General features: G+C 38.3%; 1 protein-coding gene across 2 annotated transcripts in view; it reads left to right on the top strand.

Annotated features, from left to right (window-relative positions):
• EGF (epidermal growth factor) overlaps nucleotides 1–15,276 on the top strand; it is a 57,922-nt gene that overhangs the window by 20,845 nt on the left and 21,801 nt on the right. For both annotated transcript variants that reach the window (XM_018072255.2, XM_018072260.2), the window contains exons 7-14: nucleotides 2,026–2,151; nucleotides 3,122–3,244; nucleotides 5,348–5,470; nucleotides 6,652–6,777; nucleotides 7,744–7,880; nucleotides 9,791–9,939; nucleotides 11,517–11,621; nucleotides 13,318–13,541. In XM_018072255.2, the coding sequence (XP_017927744.2) occupies nucleotides 2,026–2,151; nucleotides 3,122–3,244; nucleotides 5,348–5,470; nucleotides 6,652–6,777; nucleotides 7,744–7,880; nucleotides 9,791–9,939; nucleotides 11,517–11,621; nucleotides 13,318–13,541 (1,113 nt within the window). The remainder of the gene's footprint in view (nucleotides 1–2,025; nucleotides 2,152–3,121; nucleotides 3,245–5,347; nucleotides 5,471–6,651; nucleotides 6,778–7,743; nucleotides 7,881–9,790; nucleotides 9,940–11,516; nucleotides 11,622–13,317; nucleotides 13,542–15,276) is intronic.

Here is a 15,276-nt window from a genome sequence, read left to right as displayed (position 1 = left end):
AAAATGGTCATCCTGGCAAACAGAAGCACTTTCTTTAACTGACACATTTGGTGTTCTCATACAGAGCAACTAGGGCAGGATATGTTTGTGGTGCAGACAGCAGCATCTCCACACATCACAGGGTTGTTACACAGATTCAGAAGGTCTTATGAGGTCTCCTTGGGTGTCTGTCACAATGTTTACCTATGCAGGAAGATAGAGGGGAAGAGACCATGACCAAGAAAGGTAGTCTCTTGAACCTCAGGGACTGTCAGTTGTGTTATGTGTCCTCTCCACAAGAATGTGCAGCATAATTTCATTGAAAATTTTCATTGACTGTGGGCACTTAGCTTCTATTCTTCTCTCGAAAGATTAACTCCACTTCTTCCACCAGAACATTCTGCGCTCTGGTGTTTATCTTTCCACTGCAAAAAGGCTTTCCCCGCTTTTATTTATATATAAACCACACACAGATATATATATATAATATATATACCAGCATTTTCAAATGCCTTGCAGTATATACCCCTATATTTCCAATGTTCAGTAAATTTTTGTATCACAGTAAGTGTTGTCAACAGTAGGCCTTTCTTTAAATTCCAAATAACTTCTTGTAAAAATGTCTGGGAAGTGATGGAGTAGAAAGAAGCTTAACAGGCTGAATCCAGATGAACTTTTGGATTTTGCATGTATGTTGCTTGGCTTATCCAGTGCAAGAACGGGGATGAAAAGAGGACTAATGAGCCTGGAGTTCAAATGAGATTTATAGCTGATCTTACAACAGAGAAACGTGGAGATAAAAGCATACCTAGACTAATTGGATGCTCTGTACAAGCTAAGAAAACGTATGTTACAGTGTACTGTCTGCTGTGAATTATCAAGCCTTCTTTAAAGCAGATAACTAGTGCATTCCTTCAGATGAAAAGGGAACTAATGAGAAGTGTGCAAGTGAGATGATTTGATTTTTTTACTGCAATTTGAATTATTTACTTTGCTACTGAAATTCGTCATGTACCCTCTTCCCTTTCTCCTTCAAATGATTTCCCTGGATTGGTCAACCCATAAGTACAGAGAAGAGCATTAATTCAGCTATGGGTTTGCTGTAACCCCACTGAACAACTTCGGTATGGCAGCATCACACTTTTATTAACAGCTAATAAAATATCTTAATTGCCTCAAAATCTCAAAGATTGCCTCTGGAATTCTTTAGAGTATCTTTTCTGGCAGATTAACGATATTCAGTACACTTCCTTCCCATGACAAAGGATACTCGAGCAGCTTTGTCTGTGAAGCAGAAGTAGGAAGGCTTATGGGGATCTCTTGGGCACTTTTTTCTGCTTTCTTTGAAGAAACTTTGAGAATATCTTCTTGGAAATCAGAAAGATTCTGAGTTTTAAATCTGAGTTCAGCATTTATAACACTTGTGTTTCTCACAGATCCATTCCAGTACAAAGATTCTCTAGACTGTGATACTATTTTTTGTCCAAATGAAACATATGGTCATTATGATCTGTCCAGCTATTCTTTTTGTTGAATAATGTGAGTAAAAATGTGGTAATAATTCTCAGTCTTCATATGCTATCTGTCTTTTAAAAATCTCTCTCGTCTCTTTTTTTTTTTCGCACGTGTGCTCTCTCTGTCATTCTCTTATTTCTGAGCATTTTATGGAGCAATATATACTACTGTGCAGGTCTGGTGGCACATGAAACCTGCTACACAGTTTTCCCTTTCATAGTCACTATAGGTATGCACCCAAATCAAACCATCCCTTACTTTAGGCTCTCTCTAGATCTTGTGCTGATGTAGAGCTGGAAATGATCATTTGCACAGACCTACTCTTAGTCTTCCAAGGACTTTCATTTTTACAGTGATTTTTTTGGCCTGATTTTAGCAACAGAAAATAATAGAAGTTATTTTCTGTTGATAAGAAGTTCCTCAGGTTGAGCAAGCAGATGTTGAGAAGAAAATACATCCGTGATCATCATTCTACTTGAAGGTTGATATGGTAAGAACTCCATTATGCTTACACTCTATTTGTTCTTTCAGAAAAAGGAACCTGTGATTTAAGTAAAGAAAAATGCAGAAGAAGAATCTGCAGGCCAGACTCAAGGATTCATCGGTGTAAATGTCCCACTGGCTTTATTTTAAGCAGAAATAAACAGTTTTGTGAAGGTAATATGTGAATCTCTCATCAACTTTATTCCATCAGATGAAAGAAAATTCTTCTCTTCTTTTACTTATTGAGTATGAAAAAAGACAAAGAGATTTTAAAAATTCCAATTGCGCCATTTAAGTTTTGTGTCCTTCCAGGTTGTGAAATAGTCTAAAAGAGACTTATGAATGTGTCACAGGTGCCATTCTTTCGAGAAATTTTGATCTTAGCCTGAGTAGGTAAAGCAGCTTCAGATAAGTAGACATGCTTCTATACGCTAATTTAATTTTTAAATAAAAATGAAAACACATATATCACCAAAGGTGAAACACTGAGCAATCCTGCAACAAGAATATTACCACTTTCAAAAAGGGCAGAAATTCTTAATTGTTTTAATCTGGGTTGTAATTAAAAATCTAAAATTACTACTGATAATAGACAATACTTTTGGAAGCATCTTTTTCACTACATGACCAGATTTTATAAGATGTAAAGGCATCAAAATTCCTAGCTTACAGGATTTACAAACCTGCCTGAGCAGCAACATTCTAATTCTCAGGAAATTCACCAGGATTGCTTTCTGAATTTTGACTTCTAATACACTTCTGTGTTTTGAGATTTCTACTTAAGTCATGTTTAAGCCCAATTTTTTAAAAGAATTTTTGTCTGAAGAAGGTGTCTAATGTAATTTTTTTTGGGTGCAGGATTTAAATGGCATTAAAATCTGTACAGAAAGGCAGAACTTTCGAAAGTTGTTTAGGCACCTATGCTGGACACATGCAGCCTGAGTAAGTTTTGCTAGAAGTCTTTTAATGCTGATTTGAAGGAGGTCTGCAAACTTGTGTTTTTGTAATATATTAGGAAAAACATATTTTTGTAAAATGAATGTAAAAAAGGAGGTACTTCTTGCAGAGTGTTTCTTTGTTTCATTAATCTGCTCCCTGACACAGGTTGATGTTATTCGGATGTAACAAGTGTTTCTTTTGGCAGATATTAATGAATGTGGCTTTTGGAATCACGGCTGTACTTTGGGCTGTGTGAACATCCCTGGTTCCTATTACTGCACCTGCCCGAGGGGTTTTGTTCTGCTGCCTGATAGGAAAACCTGTCATGGTAAGGAGCCGTAATACATAAACACTTGAAGCATCATATTGGAGGGAGTCCTCATTTAACACTGGAACTGCTGAAAGTTTTGTATGTTGTGTTGCTCACTTCTGATCCCTTATTATGTAAGTCGGATCAGCTTAAACTGGGTGAACCAATTTCAGATGTCATGTTTAAGGAAGTGTAAGCTACACGTGAGTAATCGTATAGGCCTCTTCAGGGTGGTGAGGGGGGGAAATTCAGATCTCCAGAGAGACCTCTTCGCTCACATTGGGCTCTGTGACACGTTCCAGGTGGATAAGCAGTTATATCTTTTGAAATATGGTCTCTGAATCTGACTCACTTTGGTTATCCTGCACAAGAATTTTCCCACTCTCTGAATGAGCAGCTTTAGCATCATCTTTTTTCTTTTCAGCTCAGGGCTGATAGCATTGCTAATGTGTATGACATTAGTGGAATTAAATGTGTATACTCAACCTACAAATTAGGCTTTCTAAATTAAGTCTAGAACACCAAGTGTGAAAAGGATCCAAGTTTTGAGGTTTTGGGATATTCCCAGTCACTTTTGAAGCAAAATTTATGCGTAGACAAAGGTCCTTCTACCTTGTTTCCTTGGAAATAAAATACTGGTATAAGCTCCAAGTAGGAGTGCCAGTGCACACCAGTGAGTTCAGTCTGCATCATGGCAGGATCAGGACCTAGGGTATATTAAATATCACTACTCTAGTAGTCAGTCAGTCTATCTCTTTTAGACTTCCAAGAATCACTTCTTCCTCTCTACTAAGTGGGAGCCAGGAGCAGTTTTCAGTGACCCAAATGTGGGGGTCCAGGGTGTGTGTGACAGCTGCAGAAGCCAGCCAGCTGTGACAGACAACTTGTGAGTGCTGCAGCCAGAGGCTTTTGGGAGGTGGGATACCGTTTTGTGTCCAAAACAACACTTAGGCACCATGCAACTCTGTCCTACTTTGGATGACCATCTTGAACTATATGCCTACATTTTGAGTGGCTCAAATTAGACAGTTTTTCTAACACAGGTTAGGGATGCAGCACAGACAGTGTAACTTCTTAACTACTGCAGCACAAGGCAGATGTATCACCAACTACACAACTTGAGAGAGAGGGATATTTTGATGCTTTTTTCTTCAAGTTCTTTACAAAGCTCTTCATCTAAAGCCACAAGCTCTGGTCAGAAAGAAACTCAAGATAGTTTCTTGACCATATTCTCTGTGCTTAAGCAGTTACAACACTCCAGTCCAGATTGGAGTTGCCCTGGAGAAGCAATATTTGCAACAGCTATGCACCATTTAAGCCAGTATATGCAGCTGATTCAAAGAAGCAGCTGTGGGAAACTTTCCTTAGTTCCAGTCTTCCAGTGGGTGTTGCCATATGGCACCAGAACTGGGATAATGAGATGGAGCACTGCAACATGGAAGGGGGAAGGAGCATATCCTGTGAAATTGCATGAAAGAAATACTCAAAAAAAATGTTGGCACTGCAACAATTCTAATGGAAAGTAAAGGAAAGCTATTGCCAGGTCCTCAGATGATTTTACCCTTACAGCTTCTAAAATTGAAACTAAGGAATATAGTTTTGTTTCAGGAAGGTTCATCTCCTGGTTTCATTGATTCTAGCTCTGTTACACCCGGAGTAGTAGGAAAGTAGTTTTTCCTCATTCACTTTGTATTTTATACTTATTTTTTCAGTATAAATTCCTTGTAGTTTTCAAAACCCGATCTATTTTTGATGAACTGTAAGAAAGAAAGTTTTCAAAATTACCTCTATTTTGATAACACCTCTTCATAGAATTTTGGAAAATGTAAGTCTGATAATGGCTTCAGGACTCAGCAATTTTGGCTTTCTTCTGTCCTATAATTAGGAGAGGGTGTGGAAAAAAAACTTGGAAAAAAAGAGAAACAGTGGAAAACAAACCTCAGAAACACTGCAGAGGTGTTTTATTTATTTATTTATTTATTTATTGTTTTATTGTTTTATTTATTTCATTTTTCCCCCCCTTCTTTTGCTATTTAAGAAAGTGTTAATATCTCTTTCTGGGGGCTTAGTAAAATTTTTTATCATAATTTTATATTTTTTCCCCTCTTTAAATTACTGTAGAGCTAATTTCCTGTACAAGTAATGACACTGAATGTAGCCATGGTTGCCTTCAAACATCTAAAGGCCCTGTTTGCTTTTGTCCGGAAGGATCTATACTCAAAGTGGATGGCAAAGCATGCACGGGTAAGTAACATTTTTTCTAGCTGTAGTGACTGCCAAACTCTATTTATTCTTAGCACTGAGAGCCAGAAGTGAATGAAGGTATTTTACATTCATTTTGCACAGCTGTAAATGATTGTACAAGATAGGAGGCAATAGAATGTCAGGTGCTTTGAGTGCTGAGATGAACAATATTCATCTTCATTTTTTAATAGATTTTTATTAGGGGTAGCATCCAATGTTTGCAGGCCAAATTCCTCTGTTGTCAGCACAGATCAAGGCATGTTACAGATTACTATTGCAAGAGACATCTAAAGTTTATATTTGAGGGGAAATATATGTACAAAATTAAGGCTTGGTTGAAATCTGAAGATGACTTTTTGACATCATGCAACCCAGGTTCACAGTCATTTACCCAAAAATGGAATTTTTGTAGTCAGAATACTTGAAGCTGCTATGTTCACTAATATGTCATTCCCCATCCTAGCATTTTTCCAAATTCAGGGGACTGTAATTTTTCAAATGTATATTTTTAGTCTTAGGGATCAAGATAGCTCCATTACTGCCAGCCTCCTGCCTTGAAAAAAAGACCACCTTTCCCTTTTAATCCCTTTCATACATGGACTGTGCTATATGCAAAGTTTCAGTCATTATTACTGTTTTGCTAGGAACACTCCACTGAGTAAGCTCAGGTTGGCATTGAGAATATAATAGAAAAAATAAGAAAAGAATAGTTTCTTTTTATATGAAATCTTGGTTTGCTGTATCAGAAAGTATCAATTTTCCATCCTAGCATAATTAAGTTCTGGGGAGAGAATTGCATTAATTTGCTGTTTCTTTGCATGGTGTGCACAGTCTGATAAAATTTATTACTCTGCTGTAGATGGGATGATATTTGTATGGGAGAAAAATGAAAAAATGAACACATGGAAGACCTCTCTCTTCATGTGTCCCACCCTTCCATCTCCTATCTTGTGTCGTAAATTTTCAAGAAAAACTCAGTAACAAGTTACTACTAATTTGTTAACTCTTCACTGGACTTCTGCTTTCAGCAGGAGGCCTTTTGGTAAATCTACCAGTCACTGAGATGATTTGGACTGTAGAAATCCTGAGCAGAGTGAATCATTCTCTTATACCTCTGATTATGTTGTATTTTATTTTTTTTTAGAACGGCACAATAAAATTTTACAAATGCTCTGTTTAAGGTTGTACATCTCCAGATAATGGTGGCTGCAGTCAGATATGCTCTTCTTTAAGCCCATCCTCCTGGGAGTGTGCTTGTTTTCCTGGATATAAGCTTCAGCGAGACAGAAAGCACTGCACAGCTATAGGTTGGTGTCTTGGTGTGCCTGTATATTTCTGCCAATAAAAGCAAAATCATTTTTGAGTCCTTTAAAGTGGATGGCAAAACTAGGATCCCTTTTTGCACTGGTTTTAGGTTACTTTGTGAAACTTGTGAAGTATTAGTTGTTAGGAAAGATAACCTGTTTTGGAAATAAACCAGAACAAGCACCACTATATGGTTCAGTCTCCCTCACAGAGGGTTCAGTATATGATCCAACTTCAACATTTCACTCTGGGCTCCCACACTGCAGGGGTTTGTCCTGAATATGCAGGTTTTTGTGCCTTCAAATAAATGTGGGCATAGTTCCTGCCCAGTTTTACAGGACTGGGGCTGAGATTCCTACATTTGGAAAAGAGGATAGGAAATAGCCTGTTGAAGGACTTTTCCTACAAGGATATTTCTCCTCCACTAGCCCCAAGAAGCCCAGGTATTTGCTGTGCACATTTGGATTTCAGACCCTTCTATTCCTTCTAAGAAAAGGGCAGACCTTGGTGAGCAACAAGGTATAAGCAACCGCCTAAGAGAGAGGAGGAAAAAGAAGTTTGTGATTTTTTTCAGGAATAAGGGAAAAGCATTATTTTTTGGAGGACATTTTTCTTGCTTTTAGTGTGAAAGACTTCTCATGTGCAAAAGTCAAGTATTCTGGCATTTATAGTGATGCTGTGAAATGCAGAGAGATGATTTTGAGGCTAAGTCACTCTGTGAAACACAGTGGGGCTAGTCACTGCCTTTATCAAAAATTTTGAGGCTGATGCTGAAAACTTATATTCACATTTATCTTCAATTTCTGAGGCAAGTGGAATGTAGGAAAATTGCCATAATTTCTTTGTGCTTCTGTTCCTTATTTTGTCTTTTACCCTTATCTACTTTCAATGCTACCTAGGTAGTAATGCAAGTTAGAGATCACTTTGAACCTAGTGCAATTAACATACTGGCGAATTTTCATCAACAGGTCCTAAGCCATTTTTGTTATTTGCAAATGGCCAAGATATCCGCCAGATCAGTTTTGATGGAACAGATTATACAAGTTTACTTGACTGGCAGATGGGAATAGTCTTAGCACTAGACTCTGACCCAGTGGAAAATAAGGTAAGGCATTAAAAATGAGAGGATTTCAAAGTGTTGCAAGGACAAATGGCTTGAGCTTTCATGTGCCTTAACCTTTCTGCTGTCAGCGATCTGGATTACACGTTGTGCTGCTCGTTGTTCTGTTGCCTGTCTAGGAGCACAATAGCTACAAGCTGCCAAAAACTAACTGAACAGTTTCATCTTTTACTCACTAATTGAATGTGCTCTGTACATTGACAATGATAATTCACAGAGAATTTGGATTTCTAAATTCGCTTTGGGCGTGATTTCAATTTCAAAGAACTATTGTGTGATTGATAAATTTTCTCCATTAAGATTGCAGTGTTGTTTTCTGGAAATACATTGTGGGGGTTTTTTTGCTATGTAGCGGTAAAAGCAATAGTATCTTTTTTTCTGTACAGCTAAATCTCACAACCCCTACTAAATGTAGGAGTAATCTTAACACAGATTACTTCCCGTGTCCTGACATTATTCAGCAAAACTGCTGAATGCTCACTGAGTTTATTACTCTTACAAAATATATTCCTCATGTGTAAGATATTGCTGTTGGGAAACAGGAGTCTTCTCTGCAGAAAGAACTGTTTGTCTGTGTGGCTGTATCTTTCCACCCTATTCCTTGCCTTCAGAGTTGGGAATAATAGGAGTTCAGCTGTGCTTTGCTAAACCTCCTCTGGCAGATAGTTATATTGCCTGTGATGAGATTTATTTACATCTAAAAGCGTTGCAAAGAAGTACTGGTTGGTACAGTGAAAGTTGATGATGAGCTCAGTTAAGTTGTTGGAAGCATCTCAAGGCCCAGATGGACACAGCCAAACAAATGTAAATGTTACCAGATTTGCATTTACAGGAGGAACATTTCAGGCCCTTCTGGAACATCGCCACTTGCTCCTGAAATAGGGCCCTGCTGGAGAACTGGCAGTTGTTCTGTGCTGTGCCAAATGTAAATCAGCTGCGCCAGTGACGCTGGGTGTGCACCCGTGTTCTTCTCCTGTGCGGAGCTCAGTGTGGCATTGGGGTGGGCAGTACAGAGGTAAGGGGACATGCAAGAGAGTTGCCAGGCTGCAGCAGCCTGCTCTGGTCAGTGTAGAGCAGAGTAGCAAGGAAGCATCCCTTTGTGCTCCCATGGTACTGAACTAACTGGTTTAACGCTAGAGGTTCCCCCCTGTTTTGTTTGACCTTGTGGTTAGCATCAAAACAAAGTTATTTGTTTTGCTGTTACCATTTCCAAGGAAAGCCTCAGCATTGTTTTTCATATGGTTCTGCCATACAGTGTATAGCTCCCTCTGGGTATTGAATACAAGACAAATTTTCTTTCCTCATCCTTGGAAACCACAAGCCTAGTTTCCCCACTAGCAGAGAACTTTTCTTTCAACCCAAAACTGAGAAACCTCTTCTGAAAATTTTAGAACCTTACAGAATAGACACCTGGTAAAAAATTAAGGTAACCGCAGGTGGAAAGAGAGAAAAAAATAGGAGGAAATTATATAACTAACTCCTTTTCCCCTTCCCAGCTCCTTGACACACATAGACTGCTACTATCTTCTCTCTGCTTCTCCCTTTTCAATATGAGCAGCCAGTGAAATAACATTTCTTTTTGCTTCCTTAGCTGTGCTTCATGTGAAGGAGCTGCTTGCTGAAACAAAACCACAGGATATTCAGAGAGCTGTATATAGGGCAACTAGGATTTACAGCTAAGCACAAGCTGCCTGTAGAAGTCATCTTGGTTGAAGGACAAGTGCCTTTTTATTTGGTCAGGGATCACAGGTTACCTGTGCAGCTTTTTGTAAATAAGCAGTTTAGGAAACTTTCAAGATGAAAAAGTTGGTTTAGAAGTGCGACTATTAGACAAGGGGAGTAGAGTAGAAAGTGAGATGGGAACTAATAACACCTCACCTGTTATTTATTTACAGATTTACTTTGCTCACACTGCCTTGAAATGGATAGAACGAGCTAATCTGGATGGCTCAAATCGTGAAAAAGTTGTTCATGAAGCTATAGATACACCCGAAGGCCTCGCTGTGGACTGGATTAACCGTAAATTGTATTGGACAGACAGAGGGTACATGCTCCACAGTGAATTTATGTTGAAGCATGCCATAAAATATTTGGAATAAATGACTGGTGATACAGAAATAGCTGAGATATCACTCTAATTCAGTAGTGCTTCACATTCTGATTGGTTAGTTTTAATCTCAAGTATATACAGTTGGAAGGTTCTTCAAAACTGAGATGCTGGAAGTTCCCTTTGAGTCTGTTATTGTATTTTTATCTTTGTCTTTCCAAGAAGCAAGGGTTTGGACTCAGTTGCAAGGAATCTAAAGCATGTACCACATATATACATATACGCATGTGCGCATGTGCATGTGAATATATCTTTACACTCATTTATATACACACACTCTGTGTGTGTGTGTGCACATATAGGTATGTCTTTACATATACATATAAAAAAAGAATATTACTGTATCGAGTATGTCTTGGGCAGAAGTCAGTGTTGTTGGCAGCCCCTTTAAACTATTGGAGGGTCTTTGTCAATTATCTCTGCTAAAAGAGGAATGACAATATGACTTTAATTTCAGCTGATACCTAAAATTACATGCTGAGAGAAACAAAACTGACCTTTGCTGAAAAGGCAATGCCAGATCAAAACACACAATGAAGACTCCTTGAAGAGTGGTCATGATGTTTCAGTATGATCCATAATTCATTACTCAATAGAAAGTAATTCTGAATGTTCAGATCACCCTCCTTCTCCCTTATAAATATGCTGCTAGTCCATTTCCTTGCTAATAGGTGCAATCTTGTCTACGTGATCGTGTTCCTGTAGAAATATGCCAATGTTTCTTGTGAAACAGAAAATTATGGTGTTTGTCTCTGTAGGACAACAGTCCAGGGGTAATCTGAGAAATGGAATTGGCTTTCTTTTCAATCACTGCATTTATCTGTTTGTATTGCATATTTGAAGGAATATATTTCTCCTTCCATCTCTGTGTGGCCTTTCTTTGAAGTTTTAGATAGGCACGGAAGGCTGTAGGCTTTCAGGCAGAGGCTGGTATTTGTTTGGCAAAGTGAAGATTGCAGCAATAAAATTAGTTTTCTGGAAAAAGGCTGAATTTGAAGACTGGCAAACTAGATTCTATACTTGACTTGGCCACATGTTTTATGAGTGATCTTAAGAACTTTATTCTCTTTCTTTCCTGAAAAATAGATGTAAAATGATTGGGGATTTCTGGATGAAAAATGCTGCACAAAAGTACTATTTAGAAAAATTCTTTATACATTTGATAATGGCATTTGGTTAGGAGCTGGTTTTCCTCCTGAATCCCTTTAGAGCTAACATTTATCTGTTAGTGATCATACTTCCAACTCATTATTTGCCCAGAGAAGGAGAACTTAATGTCTTCTGCAGAGCAGCAGGTATTTTATCATCATGCCTTGGACCAAATAATGAGGCTGTAACTTGAATTACTGGTTGATAAAACAACTGGACTCCCCACACCAGCGGGATTATTTTCTGTCATTGTAAATTTATTTATTACAGCTAAACTAAATTGATGTAAAATCTTAGTACATTCTACCCGAGAAGGTAATTAAAAAGATAGCAGAGAGGACTTAACTGTGCCCTGTGTATTGCAGGAAGGCGTGCATCGAAAGGAGCAATCTGAATGGAATGCAAAGAAAAATGATCATCTGGGAGGATATCTCCCAGCCCCGAGGGATTGCCATTCACCCATTTGCTAAGTAAGGAGTGAAAAATGCAGTTAATCATGAAATACTTAGGGAGGGTTTTTAAAAATGACCATGCCAGCCTTGCCCTTTTGAGAGTCAAAATGTGCATTAGTCTCCTGGTAGGTTAGTCATTGCATTGCAGAGCTGTGTGAACTGCATTGTTTCATTGCTTGATTTCTCTTTTGAGTTGAGACATGTTCATTTCTTATACAGATTTAAAAGAAAATACCAGAAGTATTAATGATATTGTATGCAGTTTAAGCTAAAGCTGCATGAGCAACTAAAGTCACTCTGGCAGTTTGTAAGCACCACAATACAAACTTCGATGGTTCCATATCTATTAGTGTAAAGAAGGTAGTCACTTTTAACCAATAGTATTTACAAAGTAGTTTTTTGACCATGGTTCAGTTTCTTAGGAAACTAAACCTAATCTACTATTGTGGAGATTTGTTGATTTAAATGCACCTTACAGCTTCTTAACTAGTGTCGAGATGATCACAGGAGATTTGGGTGTTTAAACTCTTGATGCAATTCTATCCATCTTAATCAATGGCAAAGTCCATGGATTTCAGTCAATATGTCTGTAGTAGGAGCATTTTAAATCTGTTGATTTTTTAAATTATTTTTTTGATGTTCATATCCTGCTATAACTAAGTACCCATGAATCAAGGAATGAAGCAAAGTTGGGGAGGGTGTTTTGTTAGTTTCCCTTTAGGCATAAAAGACCTGAAAGAATTTTTCGATAGAGGTTGAATATGATAAAGACATTTTGCAGGAAAACTTTGTAGAATGAGTAGCTTCTGGAGGATTGTTTATTAGAATTATTGGTAGATGCAAAGGGTACAAGGGGAAAGGAAAGAGAAAACATCACTAAAATCTTCATTTTTAGAAAGTTAATGGCAAAAGGATGAACAGACATTATGGCAATGTCCATAGTTGTAAATATTGAAGAGAGATCTGAAACACAATTAAGACTATTGAAAATACTGATCCCTACAGTGGCTTCAGCAAAACTACTTCAGTAAATAAAGCTAAATGAATCTGTGGGTTATTTCAGTAAACCTGACAGAGGCAACTTATGACTGGGAAGACTAGAGCTCAAACTTCAGAAGTAATTTGTGATTTTGGTATCCTCGTTTTTAAGTTGCCATCTAGCACTGTTTGTTGAAAAACAGTGAGTAACACATAGGACTTTAGAGGGAGATCCTGAAAATCATGATTTTATTAAAAGAAGAAAATATACTGGCTTATTTTTTAAAACCAAAATAACCTGTGTACTCTTGCTTGTTTTCCATGGGTAGTGGGTAATTTTGGTTCCACTTGTATATTATTACGCCATTTTTTAGACAAGGTGCTGGCTAATGCATTGTCTTGTATTGTCTGGGTTTGCTAAACCACTATCAGCTGTCATGTGGAAAATCAAAAAGCAGATATAAAGATCTGGCAATTAGCATAGGCAGGAGTTATTTTTCAAAGGTTTTGTGCCAGTGAATAGAGGATTCTGCATAAGTCCCAGTGTAATCACCTGGAGTCTTATGGCAAGTGTGAAAAGACCAGAAGCCAATATGTTTGCTTGAAGTGTGCACTTTTTCTCCTGTGACTTGGGGCTGTATTGCTCTGATCTGACCTTTCTACTTTGAAAGAACTCCATGGAGAGGAGGACAAACATTTGCTTACTGACTTCCCGTATTCATTTTGTTTTCCAAAGGAGATTATTCTGGACTGACATGGGGGTCAATCCCAGGATTGACAGCTCTTCATTAGAAGGCATCGATCGTCGGGTTATAGCCAGCACTGGTCTGGTGTGGCCCAGTGGAATAGCTCTTGACTACTTAGCAGACAAAGTGTACTGGTGTGATGCTAAGCAGTCAGTGGTTGAGAGCGCAAATCTGGATGGTTCTGGTTGTCAAATTCTTGCACAGAATGATGTAGGTGAGGTTTTGGCATTGATAATTACCTGCTGCTGCTTGTCAATCTGTGTGTGTACCTGCACATGTGCATGCGAATTACTGGCCAGCAACTGTGCTGTAGATCCCATACAACTCTGTGTTGAGGTTAATGGCCTCACTTTCATTCTTTATTCTGTTACCCAGCTGACCTTTATCCAGTTTAGCAAAAGTATGTCTTTCTAACACTCTCTGCTTTTACTAATCAGTTGCTTTGCATTGCACAGAGGACTTCTCTGCCTTCACAGAAAAATGAAAATAAGGAAAAAAGTTAAAAATGTGGTTTGCTTGTTTCATGCATGGCTGCTTAGTTTAATTCAGGTTTTGCTGTGTTTATGATATCAGTGAGTTATTTTGACATAAACTGAAAGACAGTTAATCTTTATTGTTAAGGTTCTAGAGCAGCAAACCTGCATCTGCAATATTGAACACTGGAATGATTCTAAACACATTAGAAATCAAATGAAAAATAATTTATACACTTTGCTGGTAGTTGTTATGGCTTGAGCAGAGTGAGGTCTTGGAGGAATCATTGTTCTCCAGTTCAGAAGACATCAAAGGGCCTCAGCAGAGTGACTTTCCAGCCTTCCTCTCTTTCCTCTGCTGCGCATATTCTGCTGTGCACTCCACCTTGCAACTGATCTGCAAAGGACTTTGAAACCTGAACAAAGTTTCACTTTGTTCCTCCACAAGGAATGGGACAATGTCTTACAGGGAGAAAACAGAGAAGGAAAGCTAGGAGCACTGTAGAAACATGGGCTATGAGAAAAGAGATAGGCCTGGAGCAGTGTTACGGCAGTTTGGAGGTGGGAGAAAAGGACATCAACACTGTATGCAAAGAAGTGAAAGAATCGAAGGCCTATAGGGGTATGAATTTAGAGAAGCAGAGAGACTTGATATCCTGATGTTTTGCTAATGCTTTTAGTGGGACCAGAATTCAGCTTTTTTTCTTGGACAGCTGTACACTGGAGGATGGGAAGGTGGCACCTCTTCATAGGCGTTCTGCTGTAACATGAATTTTTATTACACCAGCTCCCTCTAGTGCTCCGGTACTGAGAGCTCATTCAGCACTGCCGCATGCAAAATAGGTAAATTACTTCTGCTCTTCTGCTAACGCCGTTTTCAGCTGTAAGTAAAACAGCCCGTTAGCACCTGCCCAAGGCAACAAACAACACAACCACTCCTTTTGTTTATGCAACCATTTAGGTTTGCACTGCTCTGGGAAAGGTTCATGAGATTATTAATTTTTTTTTGTTCTTGCTATCTCCATCGATTGACACTACCTTCCTAATTTTAACCTTTAATGTATTTGTAAATTAAGAGGTTAAGGAATTGCTGATCAAAGCACAGTGCTGTTTGTGGATAGTGCAAGCTATAGATCCTAAAACTAGGAGCAAATATTTGGGTGGGGACAGCATCTAGATCTTGGGCTAGTTGCTCAAATTTAATGGAAAGAAAAGCTAAGAACCAAGGCTGGTGATTAAGCATGGCTCAGTGGAGGTAGTGAAGTGCCAACAGTATGCTCTTCAACTTAACACATAAGAACACTTAAACAGTGTCTTAGAATTTTTTTCATATAGGAGTGGGTTTTTTCACTTTATTTGCAAGATGTATTTAAGATATACCAACACATACTCCTTCTCCAAGGTTCTAATTTATCTGTTGTTTTGTTTGCCTGTTTGCTTAGCTTTGATTTTTTTTTTTTTTTATTTTTTTTTAAA

This window comes from Manacus vitellinus, unplaced genomic scaffold, assembly GCF_001715985.3.
Source record: "Manacus vitellinus isolate BGI_N305 unplaced genomic scaffold, ASM171598v3 scaffold_0_pilon, whole genome shotgun sequence".
Taxonomy (NCBI): domain Eukaryota; kingdom Metazoa; phylum Chordata; class Aves; order Passeriformes; family Pipridae; genus Manacus; species Manacus vitellinus.
This window is presented reverse-complemented; position numbering and strand designations above follow the sequence as displayed.